General features: G+C 38.9%; 2 protein-coding genes and 1 non-coding gene across 7 annotated transcripts in view; 1 reads left to right on the forward strand and 2 right to left on the reverse strand.

The window, feature by feature from the left end:
- Window positions 1–8: 8 nt before the first annotated feature.
- On the reverse strand, window positions 9–7,577 carry rpl5b (ribosomal protein L5b). The gene is made up of 8 exons (XM_060867697.1): window positions 7,430–7,577; window positions 6,914–6,983; window positions 6,712–6,827; window positions 4,340–4,474; window positions 2,020–2,222; window positions 1,467–1,644; window positions 1,275–1,363; window positions 9–160 (listed from the first exon to the last, which is right to left on the reverse strand). Exons 1-8 carry the CDS (start codon window positions 7,430–7,432, stop codon window positions 64–66), a joined length of 891 nt encoding a protein of 296 aa, XP_060723680.1. The 5' UTR covers window positions 7,433–7,577; the 3' UTR covers window positions 9–63.
- LOC132845101 (small nucleolar RNA SNORD21) lies at window positions 1,867–1,962 on the reverse strand. The gene has a single exon (XR_009648399.1). It is a non-coding gene; the product is annotated as a small nucleolar RNA SNORD21 (small nucleolar RNA).
- Window positions 7,578–9,457: 1,880 nt separating the features above from the next.
- evi5b (ecotropic viral integration site 5b) overlaps window positions 9,458–25,796 on the forward strand; it is a 56,392-nt gene continuing 40,053 nt past the window's right edge. The window contains exons 1-2 of one of the 5 annotated variants that reach the window (XM_060867698.1): window positions 9,458–9,581; window positions 24,520–24,758. In XM_060867698.1, the coding sequence (XP_060723681.1) occupies window positions 9,579–9,581; window positions 24,520–24,758 (242 nt within the window). In that variant the 5' untranslated portion in view covers window positions 9,458–9,578. Of the gene's footprint in view, window positions 9,582–11,607; window positions 11,814–22,290; window positions 22,842–24,519; window positions 24,759–25,796 lie in introns of those variants that run through there. The other 4 variants (XM_060867703.1, XM_060867700.1, XM_060867699.1 and 1 more) reach the window with 4 other exon arrangements.

Genomic DNA, 25,796 nt, shown 5'->3' on the forward strand with positions numbered 1-25,796 from the left:
AAATGGAGTCTTTTCCAATAGATTTATTAGAACAAAATTTAGCAAAATCAGAGTGAGGCTGGTTTAATCCTCTTCTGCAGCCTGAGCGCGGAGGAAGCTGGCTTTCTTCTGAGCAACGCGATCTTTCCTCTGAGCCTGTGTAAGCTTGGCACGGTTCCATCTATTAGGGGTGAAAAAAAAAGTTAGCAAAGTCAAACCATTTTAAGCAAAACTGTTGACAGCACCAATTTGGAGACAGTGAATACTTGTACTGAGAATAAAACAAAGGTGTCAAAACGTACGACAGTCCACATTTCAGGAACTTTGCAAAGCAAATTTTCCTATTTGAAGAGAGAATTCATTGGAAAGCGACATACACGTCCACATTTTTTGTACTTGTGGAATAGCCACGATCTGAGGGTTTTACAAATGCTATTGACAGGCAAAAAAAAATTTATCTGAATGCTTTCCTGAACACTGAAAAACATTTAGAAGTGATTGAGAGAGTGATAATCACATTTACACAGCACTGTATTAGACACTTAAACTCACCCAAAATTATAAAAAAACACCCTCATACACACCCCTAACACTGAAGAACAAATCCAACAACAAATTTAGATATTCTTAATTACCAGAACACCACAGCATGCTGATACACTACAGCAAAAACCATTATGATTTGGCACCATGTGCCACATAAACCAAAAACAATCTTGATCGGCAAAAGGCCACAAATTCCTGGTACTAATGCTTTAAAGAAAGAAAAAAAAAAGGGGACAAAACAGCATTATTAATCAGCTATACATTTACCTTCACCTACAACATAGCCCTCATTTCATGCAAAACATGCTTAATCAAAAAGGTCAAGGCTTACAACAGGTACATGTAGGACAGCTCATGTTCAAAATAACAGTACTGTACAGACACACTGATAACACAAAATTCATAAACAGGTAGGTTAAATAAAATCATAACTGACTAACAGTCTGAGAAGAAGCAAGGCAAATTAGGAATACTGCTGTGTATAATTGTTGGGAAATGTTTCATGTGGCTTTTGGTATGATAATGTAATCATAACCAAACCACTTTTGTTGCAGGGCTTAAGACAAAAATTATTTTAGCAAAAACTTTGATAATCCACATATAGCTGGTATTCCTATCAAATAAATCACAGCTTTGAAAAATCAAGTGTACAAACCGATGGGGTTCTTTAAACTTGTCCCTTAGGCAATTCTCTCAAACATGATACGATATAAATAAATAAATAAATAAATAAACAAACAAACACATACCTCTTCTTCTTGACCTCCTTCTTCGGCTTCTTTTCATGCACTGGGTTTTCACGGATGGTTGCATGGGCCTTCTTGTACATTTCCTCCATCTTACATGGTAAAGAAAAATATGTTTAACACTTGAATTTGATAAACGCCCAGACCTTAGTTATGAGCAGTAAGTGACACCGTGTTTAAGAAAAAAAAACCTACGCTTTCGGGGGTGACTCCGTTCTTGATGAAGCGAGCAAACTGTTTCTTGTAAGCATCCTCATCCTCCTCCTGCAGGAGCTTCATGTATTCAGACACGTTCAGACCCAGGATGTGTTTGCGGTGGACCTCTGCGTTAAACTCTTTGCTTTCAGTGTCATAGCCAGGGAAACGCTTGGTGCTAGGAAGAAAAAGAAGATGCACTACTGCTGACACAGGAACCACAGCCAGACTCCTAACTTACTGCTATTCAATGGGTAAAGGAAGAGAACATTAATGAGGATTCTCTCAGCATCAGAGATGCTGTTCTGCTAAAATTGGCAAGCCAACATATGGCTTTAATTAGCTGATTACATGCCGGACCATTTAAAAACCACATAAAATAAACTTTTCTTTGCCCCAAGCTGCTTTCAGTCCCGTCTTGAAACTAGCTTACATCAACTGTGCAAATGAAGGACCAACTACAAGTTGCTCAGTTTGAAAAGAATCATCATCAAGCAGCAGTAGGTCTAACAAATGAGCCTCTAAAATAACACTCAAAACAAAGAGCATGTACCTGTGAGGGATTGACAGTCCTCCGTCTACGGCGCCCTTCAGGGCTCCAAACACTTTGTTTCCAGTGGTGGTTCTGGCAAGGCCGGCATCCAGGTAGCAGGTGAAGGCACTGGGCTGACCGTCAATGCTCTCCACGTTGAATTCTTCTCCGGTGATCTCCACCTGGCCCTCGTACACCTTATCCAAGCCAAATTTGTTCAGCAGCTAAGGAAAGGGAATAAAAATATAAGTTGTTCATTTTTAGCCACCAAAATGTTTCAAAAAGGTTGTACAGGATCTGTGTGTAGCCAACTCAAACGGAAACACTTCCAATATGATTGCACATCTGCGGTGCCATCACCCAGCAATATCAATGTCTGAAGGCAGGATAGCAGAGCAGGTAATAAAGTCCTCCAAAAAAAAAAAAAAAAACAGTCCCTCGCTGAATCCTTCCAGCATACATACCCAACTGGTTCCGAGAGACACATGAAAATAAAGGCAGTGGGGGTGTTCATAGCCAAAGATTTGCAGCAGTTTTCGGTGATTGGAGATGCGGGCTTTTGTCATCTTATAAAAACACTCGATCCGCGTTACAGACTACCGTCTCGCACTTTTTTCAGCACCGAGATAATTCCCGACCTCTATGAAACGACATGCAACAGTATTGTGTAAGAATTGGCTCAAGCACAGAGCCTTGCTCTGACCACAGATGGTTGGGCCTCGCGGGCAACCGTGAGTTCTCACTGTAACTGTTCACTACATGTCGGATTGGGAAATGAAAAGCGCTGTACTCCAAACCCGTCCCCTGCATGAAAGTCATGAAAAATCAAGTTGACAAACGCAGTGAAAACATGGAAGTTGAGGAGGCCAGATATGTTACTCCCAGTCACCACAGATAACGCTTGTTTACTAACATTGTTTACTAACTTCACATGTATGTTTATTTTCAATTTTATTTATTGTACATGGGCTACCAGCAGCTGTGAGACGTGTGTTAATTTTAAAATAAAAAATGTTTATATTATTCAAAAACACTAGGAACCAGTGGACTTGACTTTGCTTTTAAGTAAAATAAAGGAGTATTGCAATAAATCGTTTGTTTCTTCTTAACCTCTTACTGTTCCTATTGCCTAAGCATAGAATAACAAAAAACACGTGTTAAGTCAAGAGAACCGAACCGAAAACCGTGGTTAAAAAACTGAGGTATGTATTAAACCGTGGGCTAACTGTATTGTTGCATCCCTACTGTGGATATAAGAGCAATGCACATCAATGTGTGGCAAATAAAAAAAAAAATAATTACATAATGGGTCAAATCAGATTAGGCACAAAAAATAATTAATCATCACATAATTAAAGCTGTGCTGGCACAAAAGAACCAAGATTGTACACGTTACAGTCAGCAGTGAAGGAAGCCAGGACATGGTCATACCATTTTACACTGAAACTCCCACAATTAAGTACAGCAGTTTTAAACATGAGAATTTCAAGAATATTACTGTGGCAATTGCTTAAGATGGGATCTAGCAAGTGGAGTTTAAAACATTTGCTCAGCCAAGCAGCAAGAAAAGGGAGAAAGGGAAAAAAAAAATCCATAAGCCAGATGCCCTATTCGCACAGAATGTCCACCGTAATGTATTACTAATTCTAGCCTTTGTATGTGATCCTCCGAATCAGCCATGCTGGCATTTGTTTACCTTCACCACTTCCTCATCATGAAAGTTACTGACTGTTCTTTGAACAAGGTCTAAATTTCTGACCTATCCAGATAAACTTACGACTTTGCAGATTCTTCCTCGTATGTCCAAAAAAAAAAAAAGTTTCTCTCATAAGAATAAGAAAAGTGACACGTACATGTATAAAGCTACTTTATATTCACACTGAAATCATGCAACTTATAACTTTCTAGAAATGAGCAATACAAACATCAGTTTTTAAATCATGCTGCCACAAGGACCTGTATGTGATACCATTGAAATGTTTTCTGTTCAAACCACTAACGCACATAAAACAGACATGTGCACAGCATTCAGGTTCATAGCTCACTTACAGCTGCACACAGAACCACAGAGCACAGATGTCACCCAGAATCACTAGTCCCTTGCAGGCAAGACTAAGGACACGATAACCGAGCAATTCAGAAATGAAACTGTGCTGAAGCTGGAATTTCTGTAAAAAGTTACAACCAGGATGCACGTATAATCAAATTACCAGCAGTATAATGAGATTAAGGCAAATACATGTGTTGGTCTCATTTATAAAGTTTAAAAACTAAAGTCTGAATGTGAAAGCCCATTAGCCTAAAGAACAGGAATAGGAGTAAAAAGCATGTGGGTTCTTACCCTGCGGGCGAGAAGCAGTCCAGTGCAGTAGGCTGCTGCGTAGTTTGTCAGCCCCACAGTGATGCCATACTTGGGGAGCTCATGAGAGTACGCTGCACACACAATCATGTCTCCTTCAATCTTGGCGTAGGCAATCTGCAATAAAAACAAATTCAGAAATCACATACACTCAGGATCAGATTTGACAAGGTTCTAACACTGTAGTCAGCTAGCTAAATGTTCTGTGCTCAACCACACAGCCAGTCTCATGTGATCCTTCAGTGTGCAGCATCAGTAGCTTAAGGGGAAACAAAATATTGTTTGTACAGTTTGTCTTGCTAGCACTCTATGCAAGACATGGAATAAACACGAGTATGGTTCTTCTATATGATACAGGTTACAAACGAAAAAGACTCAAAAGAAATGCACATGATCTGATATCGCACATTCAAGGAAAGACACATGCTAAAAGTCCAGATGCTGGTGTGGAGGATTCTCAAGTTAATACTGAAATGAAACTGACTAAAGACAAGTACCTGTGGCTAGCACAGAACAACTGAAATATGTCGCTCTGTTTGCCATATGGCGATTTTATTCATGATTAACATAATGCAATGCTTTATTCAGCAACTTAACACAGCTGCAATGACTAATGATTTAGCAGTTAGACACTGAAGAGCCTAAGAGTGTCTATTAGTTTTCTGCTAGGTAACAAGTCGATTCAGAGTTCAGCCAGTTGGTAATTTTAAGAAAGTAAGTTAAGGCACAGCTACGCACAGAGCATGGTATATTTCCTAATGGAAAGAATAGCACTTCCCAATTCAAAATAAGTAAAGCAAACACCACCAACATGCATCATGCTATACCGCGCAACAACACTGTACCGCAATGCTTTTTATGTAAAAGTGTTCAACAGAACAGATTGATCATGATTCCAGCTTAACCAAAACAATTTAGGACCTAGATAGTTTTACAACAGCTTGATGGTTTTAATGCATGTTAGAAGCCTGTAACACTCAAGGTGTAAACCTTAATCAAGGCTGGATTTATCCTTTATTATATATTTTATTATCAGTCCCTAATGTGTGGAAGAAGCCAAAATCCTGACCATGAATAAATGTGATGTTTTATGCAGTCATACAAAAACTAAAACACATTTCTGCAACAAGCTACACACCTTCCACAATCCCTGAGCAGGGCCTAGACAATCACACTGCCAGTTAAACACTCACCTACAATTTTCTGTTCTTTAATAACGCTGTCTCAGACATTCCTCTGGTTATGCATTGTGTGCATGTCAGATTACTGCAGACAAATCACAAGTTTACCAGTTTAAAAAAGATCCAAAAGCCTGAACCGCTCCCAAGGTGTGCAAACACTCACATGGTGCTATTTCTGTCTGCAACAATCAATCATTCAAGTTATACAATATGTTATGGAAAAAATAAACAACAATTGATGCAATAAAGCCCAACAAACAAGTTTCCAATAACAGCATTCCCCATATGTTTAGGGCTCATCACGCTGTGCTTAATCCTGAGTGTTCATCATTCTAAACCATGCATTTAACCTCAGGCAGTTTCCTCCATTAATTTAGAAACTTTTACCTGGGATTAAGAAATCCTGCTCTGAAGCAGTGTTAGCGGCACTTCTGCAGAGTTAACCCTGCATCACAGACGCAAACACACCGAATCAGAAATTTAACAGCACTTGCCTCAATTAACGTGAAAACCAGGATGTAGGAAACTCAACAAAAATACAGAGCGGTTGATGTGTTGGCAAAATAACGAACGGATATCGGCTATCAGCAAAAGCCTGGTCAACATTACAAACTGAAAAAGGCCAAAAAAGATTAGAAAGCTGTGAATGCCTGCTCATGTGCAGAACAGACCTAAAGCAAAATCGTGTGACAAGCAGTTATTTAAACCAGTCACACCATTTAAAATACAAATATGGTTGTTTCCACAAATACGCAAATAAGAACATTAATCCAGAGTTTACAAACATTCAGTGTGAATTCAGATTATGAATACGCAGGATACCGTTTACCTGGGTAAAGTAGGAGCAGTGTGAAACGTGAGAAGATAACCCAGGATTTGTTTACATGTGGATTAGAATGACTCCTGCTCCACTATTTCAAGCGTTTATTTCTCAAAAAGCGAGTTAAACATTGTGGGAGCCTAGTGGGTTAAGGTGTTGGATTACCAATAATAAGTTCAAATCCCAGGTCCACCAAGTTGCCATTGCTGGCCCTCTTTATGCCAAATAGCATAAATGTAAATTTCCCATTTGTATTTAGTATGACGACCATTCTAACATGAACTGACTGTGTGTCCAGTCTAATACTGAGCAGCTTGAGTGAAGCTCACATGACCTTACACACCAACACTCACCTGACAGATGATGTCCCTGTTGGAGAAACGGACGATCATCCTGTACTTGGGTGTATTGTATTTGTTCTTGTCTTGGATGACCAGGCGTTTGCGGGCAAAGTAGTCAGTTTTCCCCTCTACAATGAGAGAAAGTAAATATGTAAACAAACCAAAAAAAGATTGTCAAGGTTCATCAATACAGATCCACTTCCCAAAGTCTCACCTCTCCTCCTCCTGAACTTCACCTGGTACCTCTTGAAATAGGCCTTGTTCTTCACTACTTTTACAAATCCCTGCAAAAGAAGAGTGTCCTCATGAGCCTGACATGTCTGTAGAGCATCTACACAACATCTCACACAGCAAAAAAACTACTTCAACATGGGAGCAACACAGCGGATTAGCATTAGCACGATTAGCATGGAGCCTTCATGGGGCATAAAATATGGCGTTTTTATAAAACTATCCACTTTATATGTGTCTTTCGCTAAAGATTTATAGATTAAAACTGCAGTTCGTGACTTTCAACGAGGTCCTAAGCATTCAAGTTTATTTTCCGGCTCAGAAAAGGCTGAAAACATGAACTATTAGGCCACGTTAGGAAAGAAGCCCAGGGGGTTGAAGAAAATAAAATCTAACACCATCCGCCATATTTTTGACATTTCCGAATAACAATAACCTAAAGTACGGACACGTGACACCGGATTGATTCTATAAAGAGCGTATTGAGTGTTTTACTAACCATTTTGCAGACTTTTTAGTCTCCGAAGCCGGAGCCAGGAGTCAAAGACCGCTTGGGATCGACTCTCTGCACTGGAAAAAGAAAGACCAGCCTGCACATGCGCAGTAAATACCAGCTCTTCAGCACAGCATATGAGAAGGAGACATGAGAGTTCATTCAGGGACAAATGTCTTAGAGCACCTCCTACAGGGCTGGGGGGGAAAATAACTACACATTTCCTTCCTACACTATTAATCTGTATCATATTTTCTTGCAGATTATCTTGTCCAGCAATCATCCAGACCTCCTCACCATCTACACTTCCATTGTAAATGACTCCATAACATCTGGTCATGCACCAACAGCAAGGGTTATTCCCTTGATCAACGAGCCACACTAGATATAGCATATGGTCAAAGGTTTTTTGCACACATTACGCCTCAACATCACAAGAGTGATCACATCACATTCTCATATTTTTGCAGCAAAGTCACTGTTATATTTATATTTGCACGTAATATTTACACTATTACATTTAAGCGTATAATCGTTTATATTTGTACACATAAGCTGTAACCTTGTAAATTTTATATGTCATTTTTCACACTAATTAACTAATCTAAACCACAAAATATGTATTATTTAGATTTAGATTTAGATCCAACTTTATTGTCATTACATAGTACAAGTACACCGCAACGAAATGCAGTTTGGCATCTACCAGAAGTGCAAAGAGTAGCAATTGTGCAAATAGACAAGTGCAGATAAATATGTAAACATATGTACAGCATGTAATATACATAGTTATATATGTAAACATATGTACAGCAAGTAATATATATAGTTATATAGTGAATAAATTTAAAGGCTATAGCAGTGCAGAGATGTGTGGACATTGTTGCAATGTACAAGTAAATGGTTCCAAGGCTCTGGCATTGAAAAGAATTTGCAGACACTGTTGAAAAAGGAACAACAAGTACAAGGTTATAAGGTTATAGCATTAAGAAAATGCTATATGAGCACAATATAGCATATATATATATATATGCTATATATGCTGGACACACAGTCAGTTCATTAAAAAAATGCTGGTTCTGGCGCGGATGTTCCTGTATAGTGGTTCGAGTGTAAAATAAAAAAGGAATATTTTAATTATGATATTTATTGAACTTTTTTTAATTCCATCAGCTTTAAATTTATTAAGCAGCAGTGGGATACTGGTACATATTTCTTCTAAGACATTTGGTTTCATAGCATTACGTTGCTTTTTTTGTTAGAGAATATTTAGTCATATAATTTCCCATATGGGGGGCACGGTGGCTTAGTGGTTAGCACGTTCGCCTCACACCTCCAGGGTTGTGGGTTCGATTCCCACCTCCACCTTGTGTGTGTGGAGTTTGCATGTTCTCCCCGTGCCTCGAGGGTTTCCTCCGGGTACTCCGGTTTCCTCCCCCGGTCCAAAGACATGCATGGTAGGTTGATTGGAACCTCTGGAAAATTGTCCCTAGTGTGTGATTGCGTGAGTGAATGAGAGTGTGTGTGTGTGTGTGCCCTGCGATGGGTTGGCACTACGTCCAGGGTGTATCCTGCCTTGATGCCCAATGACGCCTGAGATAGGCACAGGCTCCCCGTTACCCGAGGTAGTTCGGATAAGCAGTAAAAGATGAATAATTTCCCATATATTGAGTGGGATACGTTTATTAACAGCTAGATCATCATTTTAATGATCACAGACATCAGTGGAAACTCATTTGTCATAAGGACAAATATAGTATGATCAAATAGAATATAATTTTGTTCTAGTTTTTTTCTGTTTATTTTTGATCCTTGGATTATTTTGGTTACACAGTCATTATACACCCAACATACAGCCTAAAACAGACAGATCTACAAACAGCTCTTCCTCTTTTGTTGTTTCTGAGCTGGAAATAGCAGCCACACAAAATGAACATACAGCGTCATAACGCTGTGTCACTGATTCTTTAGAAATGAGAGGGTGTGCCTAACATCATAAGCACCATTAGACCAACGTCATCACTTCCATGAAAAACCAGAAAAGTTGGTTTCCAATGTCACCACAACCAAATCACTGTCACTGAGTTCACATTTGTAAGAGGTATCGAAGCAAAGCTAAGTAAAGTAGGAGATCTAAAGTAATGTTTCCCTTCTGATGGTAAGTGGTTTTATTAATTTTTTATTGCTAATTCGGGAAAATGAGTTAAACTAAAACTATTTAACGATTGTAGATTAGAAACTAAATAACAGCAAACATGTAGTCATGCTGTCTCAGTATTTACCTGAAACCTATTTCCTGTGCCATTCCCCTGTATGTTTTTTTTTGTTGTAAATACTACTAATAGTGGTACAATGCTTAAACATTTAGTATAAATAAATATTAAGATTATCCCCCAACCCCACTTCCCGTAATTATCCATGATTGTCTTGTACTTGATATAATGTAGTCATCCTTGTACCCTAGTACATAATTGTCTCAGCATGTAGGTTTTTAAAACTTTAAAGAAAATGGATTTCTTATACAGTTATGCTGTTTGCTACTTTTTTTGCATTTAGAAATGTACACAACTTATGAAAATTCCACATTAAAGTGTAAGGAATAGAGAATGATAATAAGAAAGATTGAGAAGTAATATATAAATGTCAGTTTAAATTAAACTCAAGTCTAAAACAACTGTTAAGCGAGACAAAGAGCTGAAGCTGAGACTGATGAAGGACACATGCTATAGTGTACTTTAAATTATATTCAATGAATGCAAGCACAGATGAGAGTGAAAAGCATTAAGTGATTCAACATGTCTGGAATAGCCCAGCTGTGATTGTTTTAGGCCAGATTGCAGCAAGGTTTAGTCATTTGCTCTCTGTAACAAACCTGATGCAACACATCAATTAAATTGTAGGCTTAATAGTTGTGTTAGTTTGTGCTTTCTGATCTAAGCCATGCCTGAACTTATAGCATCACTTTTTTTTTTAACAAGGGGTGGGTTAAAATGACACGGAAAAGTGTGAAGCAGGAAGTTTTTTATGCTTATAGATCTAAATCTATTTTTCTAGCCATCATTTCTATATAAAAGTTGTATAATATTATTATTATTATTAATTTGTAAAATTTGTATAAACACATTTATTGGAAAAGTGTTTTCCTTTGTCTCAGTGAACATACTGGAATAATGTTTTAAAATCTAAACCCCTTTCTGTATGGCCCTTCATATTTTCTCGCCATGTCAATGTGTGTTTCCTCCAGGTTCTCAGGTTTCTTCCCCCTGTCCAAATCATTCCAATAGATGGATTAGTTGCCACTAGGTATGAATATGTGTTCATGGAGTCCTTTCGTGCCTCACACCCAGTATTCTTGGGATATACTCTATAGATCAATGCAATCATGAACAGAATAAAGTTACTGAAGTTGAATAAATGACTGACTGAATGAACGAATGAATGAATGAATGAAAAAAAATGAAAATGTATTGGTGTAAATTCATTCATTCATCTTCACTCACTGCTTTATCTTATTCAGCATTATTGGGGACTCAGAGCCAATCCTGGTAATGTTGGTTATGAAGTAGGGATACGCTCTGGATGGGACAACAGGCTACTGCAGGACATTCACACGTATGTGGTACAATATGTGTTTGTAAATGTGAGGAAACCTGACAACCCAGAGATAACCCACACAGAAAAGGGAATCATGCAAAACTTCTCATGAACTGTAACCCGAGCTCAAGGACCCAAAAGCAACTGGGCTGAGATGATAAGTTAACAATAGGTCAGTGCAAATCGATAGAGTTCTTAGCGTGATCCGGTCCAGGGTTTCTTCCCTTTGAGATTGTTATAGATCTCCTCATGTACCTGATGAAATTATTATCTGTTACACAAAGATACATAAGTGGAACTGAGATGTCAATATAGATAAATACAATGTGTGAGGAATAAACAAAAAAAAACCAAACCTTCAACCTTCAATCCAAGTAAAATCTCAAACCTCTATGTGCACCTCAGCAAATTTGAAATATAACTGTATGCAATATTTGTAAACACACAGCAGATGGCAGCATTAGGCTGAAGAAAGAAAAAAAAAAACAACACCAACACAGCCTTTTCCTGATGCGCATGCGCAGTCAGCTCAGGCGCAGTGACGTGTGGCTGGCCCATTTGTCGGCGCTGTGTGTGTATATACGCATGCACACACACTCCGGTTCCTGCCTAGCAAGCTTGCTTGAGCTCCATGGATATTTTTGAACCAGTGCCCGGTGTGAAAAGCGCCCGTTGACGTTGTTTTGGACTTGTGCAGTCCCACACAGCCCTCCTGCATGAGATAATGCCAGTGCACTCCACTCCATGGGAAGTTAATATTTAACTAAAGGACAGGATTGACCAAAAAGCTTCCAAGGTAAAAGTGCTGGAGCTGTTTTTCCTTAGCTAGGCTGTGCTGTTTGTAGCTCAGAGGGAGGTGCATGGCTGCCTGTTGTTGTATAGAGGATCTGTTTTTATCTTAAACTTCCTCTTTACACCTGATGCATCTTGTTTACAGCTCACGTGCACTGGGTTTATCCACTGAATTACTCATTCACTGCATACTGTAATGTTTATCCCTGTTTTAATGCACCCGTTTGACCTTGTATGTTGTTTATCCAAGACTTACTACATTGAATGAGGTGTGTTTAAAGCAGGAAAACACACTAACATGTTTGGGGGAAACTAGGAGAATATCAGAGCATGACTGTGTGTCTTTTATCTAAAGCCGTAAAGAGGCTGCTTATGGTCTTGAATAACTTGATTGTTAGGTTTAATAGTTATTTACCGATTTAATCCCCAGCTTTTAACGTTGTACAGTGTTTTTTGTGTTTGTTGTTGCTGCCATACACACATTCATCATTGGGACTAATACAGTGTACACTATATCTGACTTTGTGTATCTGCTGGTTAGTTGTGGATTGTACCTGTTTGTTTACTGTCCTCTATACAAACCTGTTTTATTTATTATTTTTTTATTACCATTCACTCATTCTTCTTCAGTAACAGTTTTACCTCCTGGTCAGGTGTGTCAAGAGTCTTTTCCTGGGAATGTCAGGCAGGATTACATACTGAATGGGATATAAACTCATTCACCCACAAGGGCATATTAGCATAGGCAATCCACCTATCAGCCTGGGGAGAACGTGGGTTCAAGATGGAACTGGGGACCGTGGAACGGCACTGTGGAACAACACCTAATAAGATGATTTAAAAAAATTAAAATTCTATATATATTTTTTTTTATTAAGATTGTGTTAAACTTTGATTTGAGCAGCGCTCTGATGGTTGTCATTAGTTCTCAGTCTCGTTAAAAGCAGATGGCAAAGCTGGTTAAATAGAGTTCTGTACCAGAAGTGAGGTACAATCCTTTAAATCAGTGGATCTCAAAGTAGGGTCTGGGAATGACCAGGGGATTTTTTCTTTTAATCTTGTATTAATTGCAGCGGTGGAAATCAACATCGAACCCAGAAAATTCTTCTTCTTTGCCACCTTGTTAGCCACTGCATTCCTTCTTCTTACATTTACAGCATTTGGCAGATGCCCTTATATAGAGTGACTTACATTATCTCATTTTTTATACAGCTGAGCAATTGAGGGTTAAAGGCCTTGCTCAAGGGCCCAACAATGGCAGCTTGGTGGACCTGGGATCGAACTCACAACCTTCCGATTGGTAGCCCAACACCTTAACCAATAGGCTACCACATGCTGCTTTCTTCTTCTTCTTCTTCTTCTTCTTCTTCTTCTTAGCCTTCTTCTTCTTCTTAGCCTTCTTCTTCTTCTTAGCCTTCTTCTTCTTCTTAGCCTTCTTCTTCTTCTTCTTCTTCTTCTTCTTAGCCTTCTTCTTAGCCTTCTTAGCCTTCTTGACTTCAGTTGAATATTTTCAATCCAAATCTTGATAACTCAAAAACAAGCAAGACGTCAGCTTGGACCTCACATCTGCTGTTGGTAGAAACCTTTTTAAGGAGAATTCAAGCTTTGTTGTGATTTTGCTGATGATGTCTACTTTGAAAGCTCATCCTCACTAGTTCTGAATTAATCCTTTGTCAATTTGTGCATTTGTTGTTATATAAAGTGTGTGCATAGTGGTTAAATGTGGATTAGAGTAGACTCAGACTTGCCTAGTTGAACCAAAAGAAGAGTTGGCAGAGTTTGAACATATTGATCTGTGTGTGTGTGTGTGTGTGTGTGTGTGTGTGTGTGTGTGTGTGTGTGTGTGTGTGTGTGTGTGTGTGTTGCTGCATTCTCTTGTCTTATGTCTGATGTGTTAGTGGTTTGAAAGAGGAGTAGTTGGAGACCACACAGAAGAGCTTGTCTTGTCTGTACTTGTCAGATGTCTTTGAGCCTGTTTTAAAAAGACCCTCTGCCAGTCATCTTATATAGGAAGTATCAGGTTTCTTAACATGAATAAACATGAATAAACAATTTTCTTTGTCTCTTATGTGTCTATGTTGTTAAAGCAAGTGTCTGTGCCTTTAATAATGTTCTTAGCTCTATTACTGTTTCTCCCTTATATCTGTGTAAATTGACGTGAAATTTCTGGCTGTCTTCCAACCTTCCCTCACCATGTTTATGTTTCCGAGCTCTTCTTAGATGCAAGTTGAATGTGTGCCTGGTAGGGTGAGCTGATTGAAATTCTCTTGCACACCACCCTGCCATGTGACTGTGAAATGCAAAGGAAATTTCATTCATTCAAGCCAGGCAGAAGGAAGAGTGCTACCGTGCACTGTCTGTGAAAATTCATTGAAGTCACGTGTTTCAAATATTTCAGCATGGGCCAGAATATGCATGTGTATAATGTAAACTGGTTCATGAGAAAATGTGCTTTTAGTGTCGTTCTACTGGTTCTTACCCCTTGCCAGGCTCTGCTTCCCTAACAACAAAGTTCCTTGGCCATTCTCACGTTGCTCATTCCACTGTCCTAGAGCTGTACTTTGCCTTTCATTGGAAAGGGCTTCATGTTCACCATGCGCCCTCATTTAGTATTCTGCCAGTGTTCTTTCCTCACACTTGAACCTATGCAGGGAGAGTGTTTCTGCACCCTGGGTCTCTGCTTCATGCAGAGGATTTTCGTTAAGACTCCACTTGTGATTGAGGGCATTTCTGCATCCAGCAGGTTTGAACACAGGACAGTGTTCATGAACGCAGCATGGTAGAAGACTCATTTATTCTGTTACAAAGAGTTCAGTGGCAAATCAGGGATTTAGTCACATATAATCAGGGAGCAAATGCCATCAGGCCTCATGGGAAGACCCTTTGTGAGTACAGGAGAAAGTGTAGGTTTTATTTGCTCGCGTGTTTGTGTGAGCAGGGTGTGAGAAGTGAATTTAGTTAAATGATGATATAGCATACAGTGTTGGGGTTGTGTTAAAGGCAGAGAGAGAGAGAGAGAGAGAGATGGTAGGCTGAGCTTGTACAGACGGCTGTCTTGCTGTGCATCTCAACTTTGGGGAACACATTGCACCTTTCTGTAATAATCCTAGACAGTTTTTCTGTCAGTTAGCTGAATTAGACATGGCACATTGAGGACATTTCGATTAAAGCCCCTTATTCCCAACAAACCTTTTTCAGCATGGTGTCAAATCATGTTTTTTCAAATGTACTTTTTTTTGTTTAAGCGGTGCTGTTTCATAATGTGAGAAGTCGTATTATAAGCAAGGAATAAAACAATACATAGGCGTGTTTGAGAAAATAATAATCAACAGCATGTGGGTGTGATGTGGTCTGAGACAACGTTCAGTTATTTGCGGTTACCACACCACATGTTTTATTTTCTTATGACTGCACGTCCCAGAATGGTGCAACTAGCTTGTACCACGTCCACCTTAAAAACCTGATATTGTAGTTTTGTTGGTAGTAAAAAAGATTTTATCAGCGATATTGTAGAAAGTGGCAGAAATGCAGAAACCTCCACTGTGTTTTCCTGGTGTGTTGCCATGTTGTAAGAAGAGCTGGCTGTCGTATTGATTAATTTAACTGAGTGTCAGATGGCTGAACCTTCCCATTGCTGTGTCTCAAATATTAGCTTCTTTTACATCAGGGGTGATTTGTTTTGGCTAAACGTAGAAACATGGATTGTAAAATGTTTACAGAGAGACATTGTTTTTCAGTAAAGTAATGTCTGTGTTCATGTCTGGGAAAGTTCACTATGCTGTTTGGGTGTGTATATTGATCTGTTGAAAGGTGTGTGCTCTGAGGCAGCAACTCGTCTATTGTGGAACATATTTGGACAGCTGGAGCAAAATCCTTAACAACCAGCAGGAGGATTTTTAAATGGATTCCAATAAAAAAAAAAAAAAACAGTTACCTGGTATGAATTTGGCCAAATAACACTGCTCTCTGTTTATGTTCCATCCTGACTGAACAGCGGCATGAAAGAAAATAATCATCATTTGACAATGAGAAAATTCTGAGTTCCAGTCTGTCATATTCATCTCTTTTGAAAGAGAACAGTGCAGCAGCGCTTTAGTCCTTCAGGCTGTTAAAATCTGTCACGTACTCACCTGTACACTGTGCTAAAACAGATCAGGTTCCAGAGCTTTATGTTTCACGCCAATACCGTCATCGACACTCCTGCGCTTGTGTTCTCAAGGCTAGTCTTTAATGAGTGCAGCTGTTTCGTATAGTGCATTACATTATAGATCTTTACCATCATATAGTGATAAAATTTTACACTTCAAACGGATGTCCATTGTTAAAATCGCTACATAAATAGAATTGAGACCAATGTTTTGATGTCTTCACGACTTTTACATTGAATTTCTTGTTAATATGACTTTAAATGTAGCTGGTAACTGGTGACTGAGAATAGAAGCTCTTTTTCTTTTTTTTTTTTTCACGGCTAAACAGTGAAACCTGTATTTCTTGATGCTTAATAGGAATGCGCTGCCAATTTCCGCCTGCTGACATCAGCTACAAACAACCGCTCTTGGAAATAGCAAGCGCATTTAATGTGTGTCAGGGTGGAGTTTTCCCTTTAATCCTGATATGATATGAAAGCAGAACTACTTCTTGATCCTCTTTAAAACTACATTGATAGTTTCTAGGCGTTAATGACAACCATTTTTGTAGACCGCACTCGACTTTTTCTAAAGTTTCATCAATCGTGATGGCTGTTGGTTTGTGTCTTGGTCAAGGTTTTGCACTCTGCTAAATCTAAAATAACTTTTTTCCTCGTTACAGTGAAAGCATGCTGCTTATCAGAGCTGGAAAATATCTCACATTGCCCTTGACTTTGAAAACAGGGTTAGGTTCAGGGTGTATTTCTATAAACCTTTTCTAGCGTTTCCTGTGTTTGTGCACCGGGCTGGATGTGTAGGTGTGGGTCCCTGCAGAGCATCAACTGTTTAAGTTTAATCACAGGCTTTGTTCATGTGATTATTTGCTAAAGTGCAGTGGCATCTGTCTGTAATTATGCTTCAGTGTTGCACAGCTAAACGGATCAGCACTTGGTGGCTTATTACTGTAGCTTCAATCTTCATAATAGTCACCACTGTGCTCTGTATGACTATTTCTCCATCCAGGGGCTCCAGTAGGGACCATGGAAATTGCAACACGCACAACAAACATTTTAAATATATTCAAGAATTTTAATATTATTCAAGTTTTCTAATCATTTCAATGTTTATGATTACATAACAAAATCTCTCTCTATCAAATCCATCTGGAACCGTGAATTATTGGACTGAGAGTGAGTGTGGTGGAAACTTCCCAACTGCTGCCGCATCACCTTTCAAAGTCATCTACAGACAATACATCATTTTTTTAAAAAGAGATTCAAAATAAAACTACAATTAATGTATAACTGCCATATTTTTTCACATGTTTTGCGAATGCCCGATTGTACCTAATTTATGGGGATGAGGTATCTCAGTGGTTAAGGTGTTGGACTATAAACAGTTGTGAGTTTGAATCCCAGTGCCACCAAGCTGCCACTCTTGGGCCCACAAGGAAGGCTGCTCTGGATAAGAGGTGCCAAATGCCATAAATGTAAATATACATAGGACATAGGTCTATTTTTCTTTGTCCTCCTTATTGAAAGTTAACTACATTTTGAATTCTGCTTGTCATGTCTTCTCACTGACGATCCTGACTTATGTGCAAGTTCATTACAAAAGAGAATATCGTTTGCTCGTTTTATAGCTGCAAAGGTGACGGAATAATACGGAACTGATTTGCAACACAAACGTGTACAAATATGTATTGGATTGGAATATTTTGATGCATTCCGTTGGAATTACCTTGAATTTACCTTATTTTTTTTAATGGATATTATTTTACCATTACCCAAATATAAGATAGTTAAACCAATCCTTCCATTAATATTAAGTTTGAAGTAGTCTTTGGCAGATATTTTTTTCTGATTCCTAGCATTTATTTCTAGAAAACAAGCAAAATGATCTATCAATAGAATACAACAATTTGGATCGGAGGACAGAGCTTTTTTGCGATTGTTATTGTGGCCAAAAATGCATGATTTTTCAGAGACAGTATTTTGTGCTTTACTTTGTGGAAAACTACTTGAATCGACGCACATGGACACACATGTGATTGCTTTCTATAGCAGCTGTACTTAAATCAGAGAGGGCTTTAGCAGAATATGTGTGGCCCAAATCTGTGGTAGTTTAGAATAAAATTCAAGTTTTTTCAAATATCATAGAATTTGATTGACTTTAAGTTTATTTACTGCAGAATTACGAAATCCTGTCCTGAAATAGGATTAATAAAATTTATCTGGTGTTTTCTTTTTATGACACACACACAGTCGCTACCTGATGCATGACCCCAGGCTAATTTCTGTTATTTGCAGCAGTATGAGCACAGTGTTGCATATGATGGCACTCTGTCTTACCAGTGAACTAAAAAGACCTTTTCTCCCAAGACAGAATCTGTTTATTTCTAGAGAAACTGTACAGTACACTCATAATGAACATCCTTATAACACACTTACCGTCATTTGTAATTACTCTTCTCTATCTGTAAACTATAATTGATAATGGCACAATCCGGTGTCAACCACAACAGGACAGATCCTCATCTGAGCTTGGTTCGTCTCAAGGTTTTTTCTAGTTCATCTCAGGAGGTTTTTCTTGCTATCGTCACCTCTGGCTTGCTCATTAGCGATCTAAATCTACATCTGAATTTCAGTAAAGTGTCTGTTGTTAAATGGAATCCACAGTAGAGTTGAATTGTAGAGTCCACAGTTGAGCTTTCAGCACACAGTGGGGAAAAAATCATCTTGAACTGACCTAATTAAATATCAGTTACATTATTTTTACGTGACTGAACTGAGTAACATTAACCTAATTATATTTCGTACATCTATTGTGCCCTTTCCACCAGAAAGAACCGGGTGCTGGTTCGACGTTGGTTCTACTGGCGAACCTTCTAAGAACCGGTTTGCCTTTCCATGGGCTAGAGAGCCATCACAGAGCCAAGTCTTACATCACTGTATACAACGTTCTACAGCAACATTAGCGCAGCAGCAGCTGCAAACACAAACACATCAACAATGGCAGATGTTGCTTTACTGTTAATGCTCATGGCTTTGCGAACCTACATTGGCATCCAAACGTGGAGAATCCTAATTTAAAAGGATTTTAAAATGGCGCTAACGACATTCTCTTTTGTCTTGTTGGTAACAGTAGCCCCGCCCACAGCCTCTGACGCAAGCGGATCTTAAGTCTAGACCAGCAACGTTTTGGTGCTACTTTAAGAACCACTTTTCCTGGTTCAGAGCCGGTGCTTTGGGTGTCAAAAAGAAAGAACTAATTATAAATTAGGCTCTGGCTCCGAACCAGCACTCAAACTGCCTCGGTGGAAAAGGGGCATAACATGTTTTGAGACATCCAGGAAGCGCACACCTGAGCTGAGACTGGAAACCACAAAACTTGTTTTGAAACATCACCACTGTGCTTTTCTGCTGTGCATATATTAAGCACCAAAATTTAATACTATAGTTCTAGTTTATCAGAGCCAACATCCTTTGTGAGATGGAACTGTTAATACTATTTGAATTGATCGCGTTTTTATTCAACATCATTCAATATACTGTAGTAATTAAAAAAACGTTTAATTAAGTTGATCCTAAGCAGTCAAATCTTTTTCTTAAATCTGACATACTACATATTCCTTTTCATTCAGTGTGTAAGGTCGAGTCACAGAAACAGTCACACCATTAAATACATACTGGAAACAATTTACATGCCAAATAACTTTATTTACAATTATTGAGAGCCATTTTCTTACTTACTCAAGCAAAACATTTCGGTTTCTTGTTTCTTTTAACAGACTTAAGTGCAGTGAGTAGAATATGGGATCATCAACATTCAAGTTTGAAGTTTTTTTGCCTTTTGTACTGATGAATTTGAATAGAGGTTTTGACAATCTCAGCTGCCTTCACTCGAAAATCTCAGAACCAATGAAGAGAGGAAATGAAGCGGCTACTTTTCTGGGTGTGTGGGGATGTGGGTGTGTGCATGGGGGTGTATGCGTGTGTGTATGCGTGTGTGTGTGGGTGTGTGTGTGTGCATGCGGGTGTATGTGTGTGTGGGTGCGTGCGCGGGGGTGTGTGTGTGTGTGTGTGTGCGTGCACGGGCAGGGGGTGCGCATGGGGGTGTGTGTGTGTGTGCAGTTCCACAGCAGCTGTGCAAATGCACTCTAGCTCTGTAACAGCTGTGCTGCTGAGGACAGGAGGGTTATAAAGAGGGTGGGGAGACTTAAACACTGTGCACTGAGTCTGCTGTTATGAGAAAGCTTGACAACCATTTCTGGGGAGCTTGTTGAAGGAACACTTTCATAGACTATGTTTCAGTGTCTATGTTTATTCCATACTTTTGAGTTCAAAAATATTCATAGTTCAGACTTCCAGATTGTTGCATTAATTTCAAAACTGAGAACAAGTAAAATCCATTTTACCTGGAATTCTGGGCCAGTTCCCAGACACACAACAGATCTCATGGTTTCTCTGAGACGTGAAGCCTGAAAGCCACACTTCTTAAACTGCAGCACATGTTGTGTGATGTAAGGAAGAAGCGGAGGAGTGACGCAGGAGATTTGATGCTTTTTCCCAGTGAATCGCTTTCCACCCCTTCTAGTGTTTTTTGTGATTCATAGAGGATTCAAGAGAGAATAACACCCCTCCCACCCTGACAGCACTTTTCATTAGATGTCTTTGGAATCGCCGTGGTGAGAATTTGTAATCTCAGGACGAAGGGGCGAACACTGCTCTCTTGTACAACGTGGGAGCCTTTTTTTTTTTTTTTTTTTAAATTGTCAGTTTTGAACAGGGAAATATCACTTTTGCAAGTCTAATGGATTATCCTTCACCTCCTTAACTCGGCTCTTCAGTCAGAAGGGTTTCAATGGAGATGTGGTATGGAAGTCTGGTATGACAATGTCAGAAGCTTGATTCCCTTTTGTGTTGCTTTACATATTAGTTTGATCACTGTAATGCTGGATTATGCAACGTATCCCAGTTGTATATTTTGTCATTTGGCTGACAATACAGAAGACCTGGGGCCTAAAAATAATAACCGTTACATGGACTTGCTTGACCTTTCATTGAACTGCTGGATATGGTGCAGATTTGTTTGAGGAAACTCAAGAAAACACCCCAAAATGTTTGCTGAAACTCAAATAATGCATAGTGTTATATGAACGGCGCCACAAACAAACAACACTGAAGTAAAAAAACCTAGAGCAATGAAACATGAATGATTTTTTAAATCTAACAAAAATATTGGAAACCAACTTAAATTATATGAATGAATCAAATCAGTTAGTTGTCACGTTTTCATTCATTGCTTCACTAGAGATGATGTACGGAGCACTGTTTGCATTTGTCATCTGGTAAACCGTCCTGTGGACCAGAACACACTCGGTGGTACCAGGACTGTGACTCCATGCAGTAGGTGGTGTGAGTCTAATTGAATTGGAACGTGCCATGAATCCCGTCAACGTGAACACGACTTCTACTCAGGTCTGCACTTGTTCAGTAACCTTTTAGCCATTGACAACATCTTTAGTTTCATGTGTGTCATGAGTGAGCAACTTTGAGGGATACAGAAGAGGTGAGATGCCTTACTGCACACCATAGCATTAATATATGAACAAAAAGAAAAACGGTTGGTTGTTTACTCCATACATGTTTGTGATGAAGAAAGATGAACGCAAATGCACAGATGAAACCAAGTAAGACAAAAACCAGACCAATGTTTGTGGGGGAACGGGAACATGTCCAGTGTGAAAACTACCCTAGACTTTTTTTTGTTGTTTCATCAGTAGGGGAATTGGTTTGGTTTCTCTGTTCAACTGCATCCAAAATAGTCCTAAAACCAATATGAAAATAATAAATTTGGATAATTAGTGATGTGAAAATGCTGCTGTCTTCTGCAAATCTGAAACCAAGACCCTTGGCGATATATATATATATATATATATATATAATATATATATATATAATATTCTATAACACTAATGTACATATTTTTATATATATATAGTCTGTGTGGAACAAGCGGAAGTGTTGTATTTCTTAAAACATGGGAAATTTGTGAGCTTCTTAAAGTTTGAATTTCTAAGCGTTTTTACAATGCTGACGATCGCTGTAATAACTCATAAAAACTATTGATATTGTTTCTTGATAGTATCAGTAGGAGCACTATGGAGCACATCTAAACACAGGCTCTTTTCAGACATCTTTCTGGTTGCTTAATGCGTATTCCTTCAGTTTACTTCTCCTTCTAACTGCACTTTGCTCTTGTGTTTTGCTTCCTGTCCAGGCCCCACCTCTTGCACTTTTTTTTTCTTGCTCTCTCCTTCATCAGTAGAGTGCAGGGAGTGATAAATCCCTCTCCAGAACAGATCTATTGTTTCTCAGGATTCAGTGGGCACCGTCGCCTCGTCATACGTGGCTTTTAATTTCACGAAGCTCAACGCATTTAGTTTTAACTTGCAGTCCGGAAATGAAAGCTGGTTCACTCTGGATTCGCAGAAGTGCTTCTTTCAAATAAGAAGAAGGCTGTCATCTGAAGACACACTTCCCCTGGGGTTACCGACATGAAGTGTGTTTTAACTGGTAACATCATACACGTCACACGGTGCTTTCTTCTGCTAGGTTAATTCCAGCTTCAGAGGCCCTTCAGCTGTAATGCCACATTGTCTAAGACTGATGCTAGCACACATTGTCTAATCTCCGGTCGCTTACTTTGTGTGCACTTTGATCCTAAGTGACACGGTGACAATCAGGTGCTTGTCAAATGGCTACAGTCTCAGCGAACCGGCAGTAAGATGTTTGATGGCCTGATTACTCGGTGTGTGTTTTTTAATCCCAGTTTGTTTTAAACAACTTTTGGATGGAATTACTGTTTAAGCGTGTCCTGCTCAAGAAGGAGGTGCTCTTTAGGTAAGCAAGCAATATTTTTAAAGCATTTAAAGTAATTAGGATAACACTTTTTTTTTAGATTACACAGTTCTACAGTGTGGCACAAACATCAACATATACTGTATATAGGATGAATTTGCATTTTAGTTAAAATTAGAACGTAACTTTATTCACAAAACATTCACTAGTTGATTGCTATTTCTTTGTACAAGCACAGAGTTGTCTCTCTAACTTTGGTTCCCAGTTTGGCTTGTGTTAGATTCCCATTCCAGAGAATAATTTCCTTACATTTTTCTTTTGGGGGGAAAAACATTCTTAAAGGCAATTTGAAGAAAAAAAAATATTTTGCACTAGACAGCACTCTCTTTGTTAGAGGAAGTCGATATATTTTATATAACGGTTATTTCCTGAGCCAGTGTCGTTTGAGTCTGTGCTGTAAGGTCCACATCCAGCTGACTTCCAGCTGTCTTTGTTTCGTAACTTGCTGTGCTTGCTTTTCTGTCAGTAGACAGAGTCCTGATGAAGTCCTTATTCAGCAAATACACTAGTAGAAGAAATGCCCAGCCCCATAACATGTTTGCTAAATACTGAGTGTTTTCTTTTTTCTTTTTTAACATCAGTGTGGGATATCGGATGACTAAGCGAGTATTAATCATTTGATTTTGTAGATATTTATAGCTCTTCCTTTTGAGTTATGCATATATTTTTACTTCTGTGTTTTGGAAACCTGACCTGGTTATTTGACTTCTTTATGCATTTATTTATTACAAAAATGCTGGTATTGTACAGTACTTATAAAAATGTAAAAATGTAAAATTATATTTATGTGCATTTATATGAGCGAAACAGTTACAATGAGATGTGTTACATGTGACCGAATATATTTATCACATGACCAGGAAAAACGTTTAAGACCCCAGTAGCCTTCCTTCACGTCCTTCAGCATTATTTTCCGGTGACATGAACACCTGAATGTGGGATTTCACACCGTGTGAGATGATCTTGAAACATCTGCTGTACAAGCTTGTATCCTGCCTGCTGTGTCTGCATTTAATAGAGGACATTTTCAGCCCTGTATCTGTGTTGCAGCTAGTATAACAGATTCTCTGTTTTATAAACTGTATTACTTTTATATACTGTATTATTAAAAAAAACCACAGGAACTTGTCATCTAAACAGCAATCTGTTTATGGGGCGGTTCTGTGAGGCTTTTTTTCGGTTGCGTAGAATGATATCTAATTTCACATCCTCTTAATCTCCAAAACAAGTGTCTGTACTGCCGTCACAGCTGCCGCTGCTTTTCTTCCAGTCCTGTTTTAAGTAAAGTTTTAAGTAAAGTTTTATAAAAATGATTTTAGCAAGTGGTGTTGCAGTGTAGCAGTAGGCCATGGTTCATTTTCAATGTGTTTAAAGTCAGCAAGTGCAGATGTACAGTAGTCTTTGACATCAGTGAAACAACTCAGTGGGCATTACCAACATAAATGTTCAAGTGGAATTATTTGGATGAACACAGTCATCAGGGCTCAGGGGTGGATAAAATCATGAATTAATTCTCCAGTGTGCTGTCCAGACATGAGATCTGCTTGTTCCAGGTGTCTGAGCTACTGAGCAGACGACTTTAAGCTCATTCTGCACCAATCACATTGAAAGTTAATGACTTTTAATTTTTTATTTTATTTTTTTATTTTTCTGTCCACAGGTGGCGACGGACAAAGTAGCAGGCAAGCTGAGTTCGACTCTTTCATGGGTGAAGAACTCAGTGTCACACACGGTCAGTCAGATGGCTAGCCAGGTGGCCGCTCCGTCCTCACTGCACACGGTGGTGGGATCCTCCACCGTCTCCCTGTCCTCGCCCGGCCTTTCTCCGTCAACTCCGTCCTCCAACCAGCTTAGCCCGGATGAAGTGGAACTACTCGCCAAGCTTGAGGAGCAGAACAGGTAAGAGATTGTGCTCTGCCTCAGTATATCTGTTCTTTTCTCAATGAATTAAACCCTGCTTATTGGTAGAGGTACAACTGCTCACGTTCATCTGGAAGAATAGGAGCTGCTGATAAACCTAAAGGAACAATCTTCTATGTGTGTAGCATCATAGCTCAGTATTAATTGTTTTGGTCACGTCTACAAAATTTTATGTCTATCTCTTCAGATTTACTTCATTGTGAAGATTTTAAAGTTTTGCATCAAATTTAGAACGATCCTTTACTGAGTCATCCTTTACTGAGTATTTTGCTTTACCCCAGTAGCAGAAGAAAAAAAGACTTTTACTGTTTACAGGTTGCTAAGAAAATGCTCCTGCCAATCACTATCTGTTGTGATAAGCCAAAATTGTGCCAGGAGAAGACAAATCAGTAGCCCATGTGTCCCACAAGCAGATTTCCTTGCCCCACAGTTTTTTCTATGCATTTCCCCATTGCAATTAGAAAAGAAAAAAACATACAAAGAAAGAAGAAAAAACACTACCAGTTATCTTCCTCCAACACATTTTTTTATTTGGTGTACAGCCAGGTTTATACTTTACACTGATTAGATACAACACCAGTGCTGTAACTAAAATGCAGGTTACTCTGTGGTTCTGAATCCACCTTCTGCATTACAATCATTGAGCTGGCAGATGATAGGATGGGTTAAATACCCTACACAGGGGACATATCATTTTTTCAGCATCAGGATCACACAGGTACTGTATGTGGAAACTGAACAAAATTAAGTCCAGCACAAAGCTTGATAATTGATAGAAAGCTTGTCAATACAATGAATCATTCCAGAGTTTTAACATTTATTTCACTTTGCTTTATCTCATAATAGGAGCTAATGTCTTGTGAATGCAGACAGGCATTGTACTACAGACATACAGGGTTTTTAGTAACACCTCTACTCGTGTGGTCTATATTTAGAGCGAGATCTCCTCGGTGTTTACTGTGAGCATTGATACAGTAAGCACAGTGACATGGTGTTAACACGATGGCGCGTCTGCTG

Source organism: Tachysurus vachellii, chromosome 4 (assembly GCF_030014155.1).
Source record: "Tachysurus vachellii isolate PV-2020 chromosome 4, HZAU_Pvac_v1, whole genome shotgun sequence".
Classification (NCBI taxonomy): Eukaryota; Metazoa; Chordata; class Actinopteri; order Siluriformes; family Bagridae; genus Tachysurus; species Tachysurus vachellii.